We start from the raw sequence: 13,266 nt of genomic DNA, 5'->3' as shown, positions 1-13,266 counted from the left end.
GAAGGTTTTAGTGACACTTAGAGCACCTGAAAAACCTAGCCAAAAGATGACATGCATTCTGAGGCCATGAAGCACAGCCTGGAGAGCAACAGGAAAAGAGGAACGGGAAGAATAAAACTACTAGGGGTGTGGTTCTTCTCAGCGTCCACCCTCGTCTCCCAGCTGAGTGGGGGACAATGGCACCAGCCACATGGTATTCGAGGGTCTCCCTGATAAACAAATAGTTGTTGTAAGGAGCCTGTAATATCAAAGATCTCAGTGCAAACTATGCAGTCATCTGCACACACCTATCATTTAGTATAATAATTAGCCCAGATAATACTCAATTTTCCCGCAGACCCTGCTTTGCACATCCACTTTCATGGAATATGACACACAGATAAATGTCTCACTAATAAAAGTGAGCTGCAACATCTCCATGCTTCCTGCTGAGCGGTGCCTTGTTAATGCTGATCACTGCGCAGGATATACTTTTCTTGGAGGATCTTCATTTTGCAGGTAGAAACAGTGGACAAGAGCTTGAACACGTTGGACAGTTACCCCCACATCAATGGCGAGTACTCACCATACATCTGAGAGTAGTACACATAGAAGTAAAGGAATGGAGTATCAATGACTGGGTAGATGTAGGAGGATATATATATATATATATATATATATATATATATACATACACATACATATATACATGTGTATGTGTGAACACATATTTGCATCCGCATATATGTAAGTGAACAATTCACCTTTATATGTCCCAAAATAGTTTCACAGCAAAATATTTTTATGTGCATATTCTCACTCCAAATGCTGGCTGTACATTTCACTGCTGCAGGTTCCTCTAACGGTGGCACAGGTGGGTCTCCTGCACTCCCAACACCCCCGCAAACACATCAGGCATCTTGAGGAACAAACAATCTGCTGTTTTGGCTTGGGACTCACCAGGAGATTTACTTGGCTCCAGGTCTCAAAGAAAAAATTCCGAAGGACAGGATTAATGATCACTTGGAAAGGCAGGGACTAATCAGATATAGTCAGCATGGATTTTCATGGGCAAATCATAGCTGACCAATCTGACTGAAAGTTTTGTAGAGGCAATAAAATGTATTGATGAGGGCAGTGTAGTTAATGTGGCTTACATGAGCTTCAATGAGACTTTTGATAATGTCCCACATCGAGACTGGTCCAAGAGGTGTGGGCCCATGGGATCCAGGTCAAATTTGCTGAAGATGTAGTGCACTACATGCTTGAGACTGCTATTTGTACAGTGGGACCACACGCATGTTGGATACTGGCTTATTTAATCAAGGGCTCTGAATACAAGGACAGGGAGATTATGTTCTATAAAACATTGGCCAGGCCTCAGCTGGAGGATCGCATGTGGAAGCTCTAAGGGAAAGGTGTGGTAGAGAGTGAAGAGGAGATTTATCAGGCTGTTGCCTGGGATGGAATGAGACTGGAAAGGCTAGGTCAAATTTCCTTGGAGCAGAGGAAGTTTAGATGGGAGCTGATTGAGGTTTATAAGATTTATGAGGGATATAGATTGGGTAGACTACATTAAACTTTTCTCCTTATCAGGCATGAATAAAACTACTGAACATTAAGGGATACGAGGGGAATCTTTTCACCCAGAAAGTGGTGACTACCTGGAATGCACTGTTGGAGAGAGAGGCAGAAGCAGAGTTACTGACTGCATGCAAGAAGTGCCTCAATGATCATTTAAGTTGCCTGGGCATGGAAGGTTAAGGGTCAGGTGGTGCAAGGTGGAACATGGATTGGTGCCACTAGTTGGCATGGATGCGGTGGGCCAATCGCCTTTTTCCATGCCACATGATTCTATGAAAAATGCAGCCTTGGCCTAACTATTGACAACAGTAATGGCCCATGGTCATTGGCAAAAACTGCTCAGTAGGATTCAGCTGGAACACTCCACTGACAAGAGATGCAGCTAGCTCAAAGGAACATGACGATGGTTGTTTGAGGCAAATCATCTTCCCTAAGACATTACAATGAAAGTTCTCCAGGACAGTGTCCTTAGCATAACCTTAGCTAATTCATCAAAGACACACTCTACATTTTAAGGCTGTAGTGAGACTCTTCATGATTATTCAATTATTTTTGTAACTCTTCAAATAATGAAGAAATCTATCACAAGAGACAAAGAAATCATAATCCAGAATTGGTGGACAACTGACCAGTCAAATACAAGCTACCAGTTGTCAGGCAAATGATCATCTCCAGCAGGAGAGAATCTGAACACTCCTACACACTTTCAGCTGAAATACCTTCACTAAGAATCTCATCATACTCATCTTCACCATTGGACAGAAATTTAATCGATATCCATTCAATTAAATTCAATTCACTTTTTTTTCCATCAGGAACTTCACTTGTGCAGTGATAAGGACAAAATCGGAAAACTTACGATACACAACATAACACTGCACATAGTTAAACACAATATAAAATACTCGCCATAGATAATAAATATGAAAAATTAATGCGTGTAATTTAAAATACAAATACACATAATAAAATCGACTGTTTTTACTGTCAAAGGTGCTATGCATACTCTATATTCAAAATTGGGTGTTGAGGAGGAAAATGGAGGAAGGCATAATTGAAGTTACTGAAGCAGTATTCCGTGAAAGACTCGCTAAAGCCTTGTAGCATCTACAAGAGATAAACCAAGAACATGATGGAATATTCTCCACCTGTTAGGATATCCCGCTCAAACTCTACTGTTGAATGAAGGTCAGTGGTTTTTCGGGTGAATCCACCCATTTCTTCAGTAAGCTATACTCCACCTTATATATTCACAGTTTCCACTACCAGTCACCAGGGTTGCAGCATCTAAACCAAGGTGCACTACAATGGCTACTAATGCCACTTCAAAACTAATGATAATATGGGAACACTTCCACCTCCATGTTGCTTTTCAAATCACACAAGGTACCAGTGAACAACTGCTTCTGTTTTTTTACAGAACCTGGGTATTGACAGCATTTATTCTTCATCTTTATTGTCCTTAAAAGAGTGGTAGTGGGACACCCCTTGAATTACAGTGGTTCTTCTTGTGAAGGTATTTCTATAATGCTGCTCCCTAGGAAGTTTCCGTTGCCTGCTTTAACATGGCTGTTAAGTTTCATCTCAATGGCTTGAAAGGCAAAAACACAGGGTAGCCAACTTGGTAGACCAGATCAAATCGAGTGGCCTTGGTAGGCCATGGCTGTTATGTTACATCTGACTGGCTTGGTAGACCAAATCACAGGGTAGCCAATTATACAATTGGACTCATATATAGCAAGAGCCAGATTATATTGTGGGAATGTTGGATCTCCTTCCTTATCAGTGAACCAAATGGATATTTACAGAAATAGAGTCCATTCCACGGTCATCATTACCAATACTCCTTTTTCTTTAAGTTCTGGAATATTAACAGAATTTAAATGCAGCTGTCATGGTGATTCTTGAACTTTTTAATCTGTGCTCATTAATTTTGGGCTCTGGGCAACTCATGCCTGATACTGACTACATAATATCATGTGGGAGTACCTTCATATCAAACACCTCTGCAAATCAAGATGATGACTTTTCACCACCTACACATGGGCAATTATGGATGGGCAGTAAAACATGACTGCACATCCACATCCTGTGCATAAATTTCTAAAAACACTTAATGGAAGAAGTATCCCGATTAATTAACTAATTTGATTCAACAAAGTTTTACTAAGAGTAGAAATTAATGGAGCAGTGAAAAGTAATATTGATGTTTAACAGGCATCTATTACATAATGTTGTCACAAATAAAAGATGGCATGACAATTTGGCTTTTCAGCCCCTTCAGCTTACTCATCCTACAATCCTGTTATATAATTTAATCAGATCATATCTCAATATTTTCTACCCAGAATCCTCCAGTTACATGTACTGCTGAACCACTATTTGATCAACTTAACAGATGCATATTTACGTTGAAGCAAGTGTTAACTGTTTTAGCTTCAATATACCTACAATTTCAGTGAGTATTATCACTACTATTCACAGAACATTGCTCATAAAAATAAAAATGACTTAAAAAATCAGTTACGAGACAACCTGGTCACTTGATATTTCTAATACTGAACACACAGATTGATATCCAATGCCTCTTCTTTACTTTTATCATCAATTAATTAGGGCGTTCCACAGGATTAACCATGTAAAATTATATCAGTTATATAGAATCGACAGTGTCAAATATAGTATTTTAAAGCCTTACCCTAGCAAGGAGTCTTCACCCAGGATAGCAGAGCCTTCTACTAAACACTGTGCTAATGTTGTTAATGGTAACTTTTTCTGTTGGTACAATCAATATGATTCATAGTTAGATATTAGTTATAATTACTACAAAAGCAAGAAAAAAAACGGCAGCACTGATTCCCCATATCATTCACAAGGGAGGATTATTTTTTCTCTAATCCCAAGATGTAATTCTGTCAGGGGAAGTAAATCTTCCCTGGATTACTCTTGCTGAATTTACAGGAACTGCATGAAAAGAAATCTTCCATTACTTGATCTTTAAACAACTGACATTAAAATACCTTTTAAACATTACAATTAATTGCATACAATATTCCAGTAAGGTGTCAATTCTAAATGAAAACAGAAATATTGGAGCTGCTGGAAAAGGTGATAAACAGAAAGGTACTCATCGTCCATAGGGCCACTATGAGTCAACATTTCAGGAGAGGAAACCTCTTTCAAAATGTGATTTGCAGGTATTTCAAATAGATACTCATTGCCATATGGAATAAAGTTCTATGGCAGTATGAGAATTTTTCAGTTTAAGTGGTTTTCAGATCAGCTACTCATGGGTCCCAATAAGGACATAAAAACATAAGAAATAGAAGTAGAAGATGTTAATTTGTTCTTGTTTGCCTGTTCAATAAAATCATGGCTGAACTTTCTTACTTCACCCCTTGTTTCTTGATTCCCTTAGTATCTAAAAATGTAATGACTGCTGCCTTCAATACAATGGAATACAAGAGAGTGTATAATGCCCACCCCACTTAGTGACGGCAAAAGTTACCTTCACCAGATGACCAAAACATGCCTCTGAAAGAGGACTGTCTTTGACAAGCACGCCTCCCACTTGAGAAAACAATGTGCATTCACATGATGCAATAATACTCAATGATATCACAGAAATGAGGGAAATTTTACCAAAGACACAAGAAATTCCGCAATGCTGGAAATCGGGAGTAAAACACACAACCTGCTGAAGAAACTCAACAGCTCAGTCAACATCTATGTTTCGATCCACAATCCTTCATCATAATTCTTTATTCCTTTCCATAGGTGTCGCCAACCTGCTGAGTTTCTCCAGCACTTTGTATGTGTCACACTAAAGTTTATCAGAGACTTTGAGTATGAAACCAGAAATTCCATATTGCATCTGACATCTATTAACAGATAATTTCTCAGATGCTGGCTCAAGCATGCAGTTGACTGAATCAGTGGACAATAATTAGTAAAAAACGTACGGATCGTTTGTCGGCGTCCACACCTTGTTGTCCTTGGAGACATGCTGTAAGCTTTTTATGAGTGCTGTGAGACACTTGTTTTACCAGCTCCAATCGTTTCTCTACCTATTTAAATGAAAAGGTATGCACAGCAATGAATAAAACTAAAATCACCTGTGAACACAAGAACCTTAAAATGCAAAACAATTTCTAATTTTTGTGCACGTTTCATGCTAAACAAAGTACATTAAATTAATTTTTTAAAACTTTATTCGAGGATATGATAACGTCCCCTTCAAAATAAATTTGGTAGTATTTAGTAACATTTAGCCTACTTTCAAAACCCAAGTATTCAAAGGAATGTCAAGGTTATTTTCTCCAGTAAGGACAATCAAATTCTGCACTGTGAGCGTGTAAACCCTGCAGCAAGGATCTCAAGAATCATTTACCCTTTCTAACCACAAAGAAGACATGATCTAAAATAGCTCACCATGAATGATGGAGCTGTTAGACATCATAGACAGCATTCTATCTTTATGACCGATAGGATTTAACTAAAGCTACTATTAACTCTTGATCGTCCAGGGTCAAGAGTAAATGCAAATCACATTGAACCACGTAAAAAGGCATCACTTATCATATAATCACGCTAGATTGTTTGAGCATTGTTTTACAATGGTATTTTTTCCCTGCTCTCAAGGACTTCGTGATGGTTTTCAATGATTAAAACTATGTATTCACTCATGGACATAATGTTTCCATATGACTTCTATTTTCAAAGGTCTGCAAGTGAGAACAGTTAGCTACTGATTTGTAAATGAGCTTCGGTGATATTCAGTTTTAATGTATGCTTTGTAGGTAAATGTCTATTACTGTAGCCATGCTATAGTTAATGCACTATCATTCTTACTGTGCCCCCAGAAGGTTTCAATATTAGCTTTTAAGACTGGCAACGTGGGCTTTTTGAACCTGAGGGGTCATCTTTGAAAGTTTGCACATTTAACCAACAAGCCAGTCAATCAGTTGCTGTTAAATCAATTGCACTCATAATGCTGAGCATTTACTGTTCCATTTAAAAATAGTTACAGCAGAAGCTGTGGAGTGCAAATTTGGTCCCTGCGTGCAACAATTAGAAGCGGGGGGAAGTGACTGTATGATTAAGGGGGGGGGGGGGGGGTGTCCTCCAAGAAAACTTGGTCCATAATTTCTGTCAATGGGAGAATGTTAAAAGCTATTATCAAAAATGTCGAAGCAAATCCTTTATTAAAAAATCTCAAGGTAATCAGACAAAGCTAAACTAGTTCTGTGAAAGGCAAATGATATTTGACCAACTGATTAGAATTCTTTGAAGGAGTAATAAGTACTGTGGATTAAGGGTAATCAGTTAATGTTCTTCACTTGGATTTCTAAAGGATATTTATTAAAGTGCTTCCATAAAGGTGATTGTTGGAACATAAATATTCATGTTATAAGAGGTAACCTATCATTAGGCTACAAGATTGGCTGCCTGGCATGAAAGGGAGAAACGGAATAAGCAATAATGGACTCAAGAGACTCTGCAGATGCTGGAAATCCAGAGTCACTCACATAAAATGCTGGAGAAACTCAGCAGATTGGACAACATCCATGGAAATGAATAAACAATTGACATTTTGGTCTGAGGCACTTCATCAGGACTAAGTAAGTATATTTCTGACTGGCAAGATGTAAAGTGTGGTGTGCTGCAAGGATAGGTGCTGAAGCTTCAATTTCTTTTTTACCAACTATATAAATATTAGCGGGTGCCACGGTAATGTAGCAGTTCATGTGAAGCTATTACAGTTCAGGGTGTCAGAGTTCAGAGTTCAATTCCGGCACTGTCTGCAAGTTTGTATGTTCTCCCCGTCACTGCATTGGTTTCCTCCAGGTGCTCTGATTTCCTCTGACAATTCAAAGACGTACCAGTTAGTTGGTTAATTGGTCATTGTAAATTGTTCTGTGATTAGGCTAGTGTTGACTAAATGGGTTGCTGGGCAGTGGGGCTTGTTGTGTCGGAAGGGCCTGTTCATTGCTGTATCTCTAAATAAATAAGTATTTAGACAGAAAGGACAATTGCCAGATCTGCTGATGGCACAAAAGGAGGTAGAAAAGTTTATAGTGAATAGGACATAGTGTAACGTCTATAAAAGGACAGATATAGGTTAAGAGAGCAGACAAAGATTTGGCAAATGGATTTTAATGCGGGAAATGTGAAAATAAAATGAAAAGCAAACATTTTGTTGAGAGATTGCAGAGCTCAGAGATGTAGAGTCATCTGGGTACCTTAGTGCATGATGCACAAAGGACTAGTGTTCAGGATCAGCAAGTAATCAGGAAATCTAAGGTAGGTGCTTATATATTGTTAGGGCTTTGTTTAGAAATCACAAGTAAACATTATATCAATAGATATCAAATAAAATTTGAAATGCATAGGAAATGGAATTCAGTCCTGATGAAGGGTCTCGGCCCGAAACATCGTCTGTTTACTCTTTTCCATAGGTGCTGACTGGCCTGCTGAGCTCCTCCTGCAGTTTATGTTTGTTACTTTGATTTCCAGCATCTGTGGATTTTCTCCTCTTGTATAGGAAACGGAAAATGGTTTTACATTAGTCAACCACATTGGAGGACAGTTTCTGTTTCTTTAAATATATAGATTAAAAACATCAAGGGCTTTGGCAAAATGCAATATTTCAGGGGGTTGGGTGGGGAGACCAGGAGATTAAGGAAATTAAATCAATTAGTTAAGATAGTTGCTATTAATTTCAAAACTTCTACTGTTTATCTGATAACTAGCTCCTTTGAGCAAACTGATTTTTACAGATTTTAACAGAGAACAGCCTAGCAGATACAGGCATGAAGTTTATGGTGATTAATAAACTGGAAGTTAAAGGGGATTAAATTTTCTGTGACAGACTCTGTAGCATTGGGCTCAAAGCATTTGATGAGGGTTTCAGTATAATTGTAGTGGCTTGTCAGAGCACATGAAACTTTCTGCTGTGGCTTCAGTAATCATTCATTAAACAAAATGGAGAAACAAATATTACCTGCAGCAAATCTTCAGTTAATACTTCTGTCTTTTCAGCTCTGCAATAGAGAAAGAAATTGTGTTGTAATAATTCAAATTCTTAGAACATGTACACAAACAATTCTAAACTGAATACTTAAACATGGTGGGCTACACTGTAAATGCCATACAAAGTAGAATTCATACTAATTGACCATAAATTTTCTGTGTGACAGTTATCTACTGACATTTGCATAAATTTTAATGATTACAGTCATTTCAATATCTATAGTTATAAATTAGAGACCCTTGTCTGCGCAGTCACCATAAGCTTAAAAGAAATCCTTGATAAATCAAACATTTGCAATAATTATATTTCACATTATCAAAACTTGTTTTAGTCTGTCTGTGTAAAAAAACTATATGCTGAGAGTTGCTGACATTGATACTGTCAAGTGTACTGAAACAGTTTCCAAACATGACGTTATGACAGGGCTGAACCAATATTGCAGCTGAATCATTCTAGGTTGTAACCATAATGAAAATTCAGCTTGCTCACTAACAACCTCAGTTACTCCTCCAAACTGAAGTCACTTGATGTTTTTGTAGATTTTCATGTAAAAATCAGAAAAAAATGAAGTTCTCTGTTCAACTACATTTCTTACATTTTCCCCTCAAAAATTCTATTAGATGGTCTCTATTTTTAAGAAAGAAACAAATGATTATATAATCTTTCTCACTCATGTCTTGTTTTTGTAACATACTGAATATATCATAACCATAAAATTATATATTTTATCGATATATGCATCATTACATATTTCAGAAAAGTAAACCCTTTGACTTTGGTAAATGCATACACCAAACACATTCTTTACTAATGGTTTGATTTCTCCAATACAGATATAAAAGTATTACAGGCAGGTTTTATAACACACAAGCAAACAGCAGGTAGAATACTGAATCCAAACGGGTAAATTCTATCATATCTGCTGCAGCTATTGCCCTTGAGTTAAATGACCTGGGCAATGCAGCATTCTTAATGCTAACTGCACTAATGAGAATACACGAACACCTGCCAATGCAAAGAGATACTAATATTTATGACAAATTTCTAAATTAATTATAAACATCCTGTATTTTTACCCTACATAACAGATCCTCAAGACTGTGGGTTTCTACATTGTGAAGAGGTTCCAGACCTCAGCTTTTTCTTCATCGTCCTGTAGATGCTTCCTAGATAATGAAGGAATTCAAGGAACCGGATGAAATATTGAATTTTTGAAAAGTCGGCAGTCAGAACTTCTTCTCTCGACCCGCAGAGACGAGAATAAGGCACTTTGCTGCTATCTTCGCTGAGCAAACGCATCTTGAAATGAGACATTATCTTCTGAAGCAACTACAGACACAGATTGGAATAATACCTCTTGCTTTTTTGGGGAAAAAAATCTTTTTTTGTTGCCAATTACTCGTACTTTTATCTGCAGTACAAACAAAACGGACTCAGTTGGTCTGCAGGCTGAGCAAATTGCTGAGTCAGCATCCAGCTGCAGTTTTACTGAACGTGTACTGCCTCCTTGATTCCTAGCTCCATCCTGCAATACATGTTACCAGCAGAGCATCTTTACGGTCAATGCAATTCGGTGTGTGCTAAGAAACAGAACTGCTTTGGATCCATATAATAGACTGATCATGGGAGAGGATTAACTCACTGCTGACTGTCATTTGGCTATTGCATAGACGTGTCCTTGTGGAATTCAGCCAACTATTTCAACTGTGAACATTTAATTATTAACAAATTAGTTTGAAAGTACAATTTAACTTGATATTAATTGTTTTAAATATATTTAGTTGTTATTAATCAAATGAAAATAGTATTCCATCAATTTTTGTTAAACAGACATCTAATCAAGGAAAAGCAACGGTCTTCCACTGTACTTTTCCACACATGGTATGACTTTTACTGCAGCAAGAAGATAATCTTCTTGTTAAGATAGTTTTAGTAATTTTTACCATGTTTCCAGCCAGATGCGATAAATAGGATGATTCTCCACAAGAAGGATTAAAACCCTTCCTTGCATGCTGTATGCCAATGTTGGGATAATCCCCTTAAATATTGTAATAAAGATTGAGTTTATCTTTAAAAGAGGATACTGTATTATTAATGTTCTAATGGTAAAGAACATGGTGTATATGACATGGGAGTAGAAATACTGGATATGAAAATGTTCATTAAAGAAATGTGCACCTGGAACACTGTTTTCTGATTTGACAGCACTGCATAAAAAGAACAAATTTTGTGCTTAGTGGTTAGCATAATGCTTTAGAGTGTTAGCTGTAAGACTGGGATTTGATTTCCACTGCTGTTTGTAGGGAGTTCATACATTCTCCCCATGACTGCTTGAGTTTCCTCAGCGTTCTCTGCTTTCCTTCCTTATTCCAAAGGCATACGGATTAGGGTTAGTGAGATGTGGTCATCCCAAGTTGGCACCAGAATTGTGGCGACACAATCTTTGCTGATTTGATTTGACACAAAAGACACATTTCACTGTATGTTTTGATGTATATCTGACAAAGCTCATCTTTTATCGTTTTCTTTTAATTATTGACTATTGGAGAGAAGCATTTAAAGCTCTGCTCCACTTCAACTAAAGAAGTTGGTTTGCAGGTTGGGCTCCTCCCATGGTCAAGAGGGTGTCTTGCTGTCGGAAGCTAGATAGATTCTGGTGACTGGAGCACTCATCAATAAATTATGTAAAAACTACCTTTAATGGAGTAATCAAGTTATTGGTTCAGACAAGGAATGATGACTTTTGCAGGTATATTTCCTCAGTTTCTCAATGAGACCCAAGTCAAAACTCACTTCCCCCCCAAAAAAATTACAGTTACGGTAAAGTTTAGTTTGCACTTCGGCTGCAAGGATGAAATATATGTCACAAATCAGGCTACGTACACAGATTTGCTAGTGATGTTTAATAATAGTTATTCAGGATAAAATGCTATCTGGAACAAACTAGATATTGATAATGCTAATCAGGATATTAGCTAATTATCATTCATGAGGTTCTTTTAAGGAAGGAAGTCAGCTATCATTAACTCAGCTGGACTAAACGTCATCCAATTTCATGGCAATGCTGTTGGTTCTTAATCGCCCTCTGAAATGGTAAAGTGCTTCACCATACAACAGAAATGTTCACACTTCACTTCCACTATCATACAAAATTAGAATTACCTCAAGCCTTTCTCTTTTTCAATTGGATTCTGCGCTCAGCCCTTTCAGTTCCACATCCTATTACTTCCTTAGAACTATTTCCATCCCTTTATTCATATTGGAGATGGCAGAACCATCTGCTGCTTGGGTCTTATTCAATTGAATTCCTTTTCCAAACCATTCTATCTGGCCTCAATCCTGACTCAAAAGAATCTAGAACTGTTGGATACAAACTGTAGGCACAACTGAAAAAGCACGCCAAATCACAAACTGAACATAGACAGAATTAAATGATTCTAGAACCAACAAATTAGATCAAAGTTCTGCTGAACTGCCACATGTATCACTGAGAGAGATGTAGCTCTGTATTATTGGCTAAATGCCTTTTTACTGTTGGTTTCAAATTCCACTCCAGAGTTTTGGAGCACCTCGCTCAGGCTGGGACCTCAATGCTGCAATGTCACATTAAGTGCCGCTACCTGTGATTTTTACACCCTCTAAGTTGAATTTAAAGATCTCGGAAATAGAGCAATCATATTACTGCTGGCCAACATCAACCCTTAACTAACAGCCAGGTGATATAGCAGTGAATTTTGTTGCTGTTTGTGTGATCTTACAACAGAATTGAATAGTATTTAAAGTAGCATACTCTAGAAGGGAATCCAGAGGCATAGACACTGGTCTGGAAACATACTCACACCCCACTATAGCAGCAGGGAAATTTAAATTCACATAATTAAATAAAGCTGCAATTTAAAGGCTAGTTTTAGGAATGCTAACCACGAAGCCACAGATGGTTATAAAATCACATGGTTCATTGAAGCCGAGCAGGGATGGAAATGTGTCATTGTTGCCTTGTCTGGTCAACGGCAGACTCAGTTGTGAAATGGACTTGAAAGCTATCCAGTTCAACTGGCAATTAGGAATGGTTAATGAGTTTGACACTAATATGCATGTTTCACAGAATAAATTACAATTAAAATGGCTGTTAAGCACTTGGGGATGGTCATGAAGAATGGAACATAAAGACATATGGCCTGAATTAACAATTAATGCTGCAAATCTTTGTAGGCTCATTGTGTAATAATTTGTGCATCAGTGATTATTGCACACAATAACTGCAAATAATTTTACGAGTCCAACACACCAGCTTGGACTGGCTGAACTACTAAAAATCATGATCGATCCCTTTAGAAGAAGTCTGTAACTGTTTCCAGATGCCTCAACAGGAACGGAAGGAAGGGAATTGCGTTTGTCCTTTAAGAATATTATTCCAACTAATAGGGTGGCTGCAGTATACAGGCATGGCATAATGGAAAAATTATGGAGATCCTGTTGATGCACTGGCAGTGTCACACCCAGGTGCACTTTTTGAGAGTGAAGCTTTTTGATTGGCAAAGAGCTTCATGTCTCCATGGGCAGTCCATTGCATGCCGAACCTTTGGGAAGCTCAAAATCTCCACATATCAATGTCACACCCTGCCTGATTATCTCTGCTCATTGTGAATGCAACTTTGGGATGCAGTCGG

General features: G+C 37.8%; 1 protein-coding gene across 7 annotated transcripts in view; it reads right to left on the bottom strand.

The window, feature by feature from the left end:
• Window positions 1-13,266, bottom strand: part of arhgap44a (Rho GTPase activating protein 44a) — a 283,281-nt gene that overhangs the window by 98,354 nt on the left and 171,661 nt on the right. For 2 of the 7 annotated variants that reach the window (XM_073025911.1, XM_073025912.1), the window contains exons 1-4: window positions 9,729-9,977; window positions 8,567-8,606; window positions 5,526-5,630; window positions 4,262-4,338 (exon numbers count right to left, since the gene is read on the bottom strand). In XM_073025911.1, the coding sequence (XP_072882012.1) occupies window positions 4,262-4,338; window positions 5,526-5,630; window positions 8,567-8,606; window positions 9,729-9,910 (404 nt within the window). In that variant the 5' untranslated portion in view covers window positions 9,911-9,977. Of the gene's footprint in view, window positions 1-4,261; window positions 4,339-5,525; window positions 5,631-8,566; window positions 8,607-9,728; window positions 9,979-13,266 lie in introns of those variants that run through there. The other 5 variants (XM_073025914.1, XM_073025915.1, XM_073025916.1 and 2 more) reach the window with 5 other exon arrangements.

Source organism: Hemitrygon akajei, chromosome 22 (genome assembly GCF_048418815.1).
Source record: "Hemitrygon akajei chromosome 22, sHemAka1.3, whole genome shotgun sequence".
Taxonomy (NCBI): domain Eukaryota; kingdom Metazoa; phylum Chordata; class Chondrichthyes; order Myliobatiformes; family Dasyatidae; genus Hemitrygon; species Hemitrygon akajei.
The sequence above is the reverse complement of the archived record's forward strand: the minus strand, read 5'-3'. Positions and strand labels throughout refer to the sequence as shown.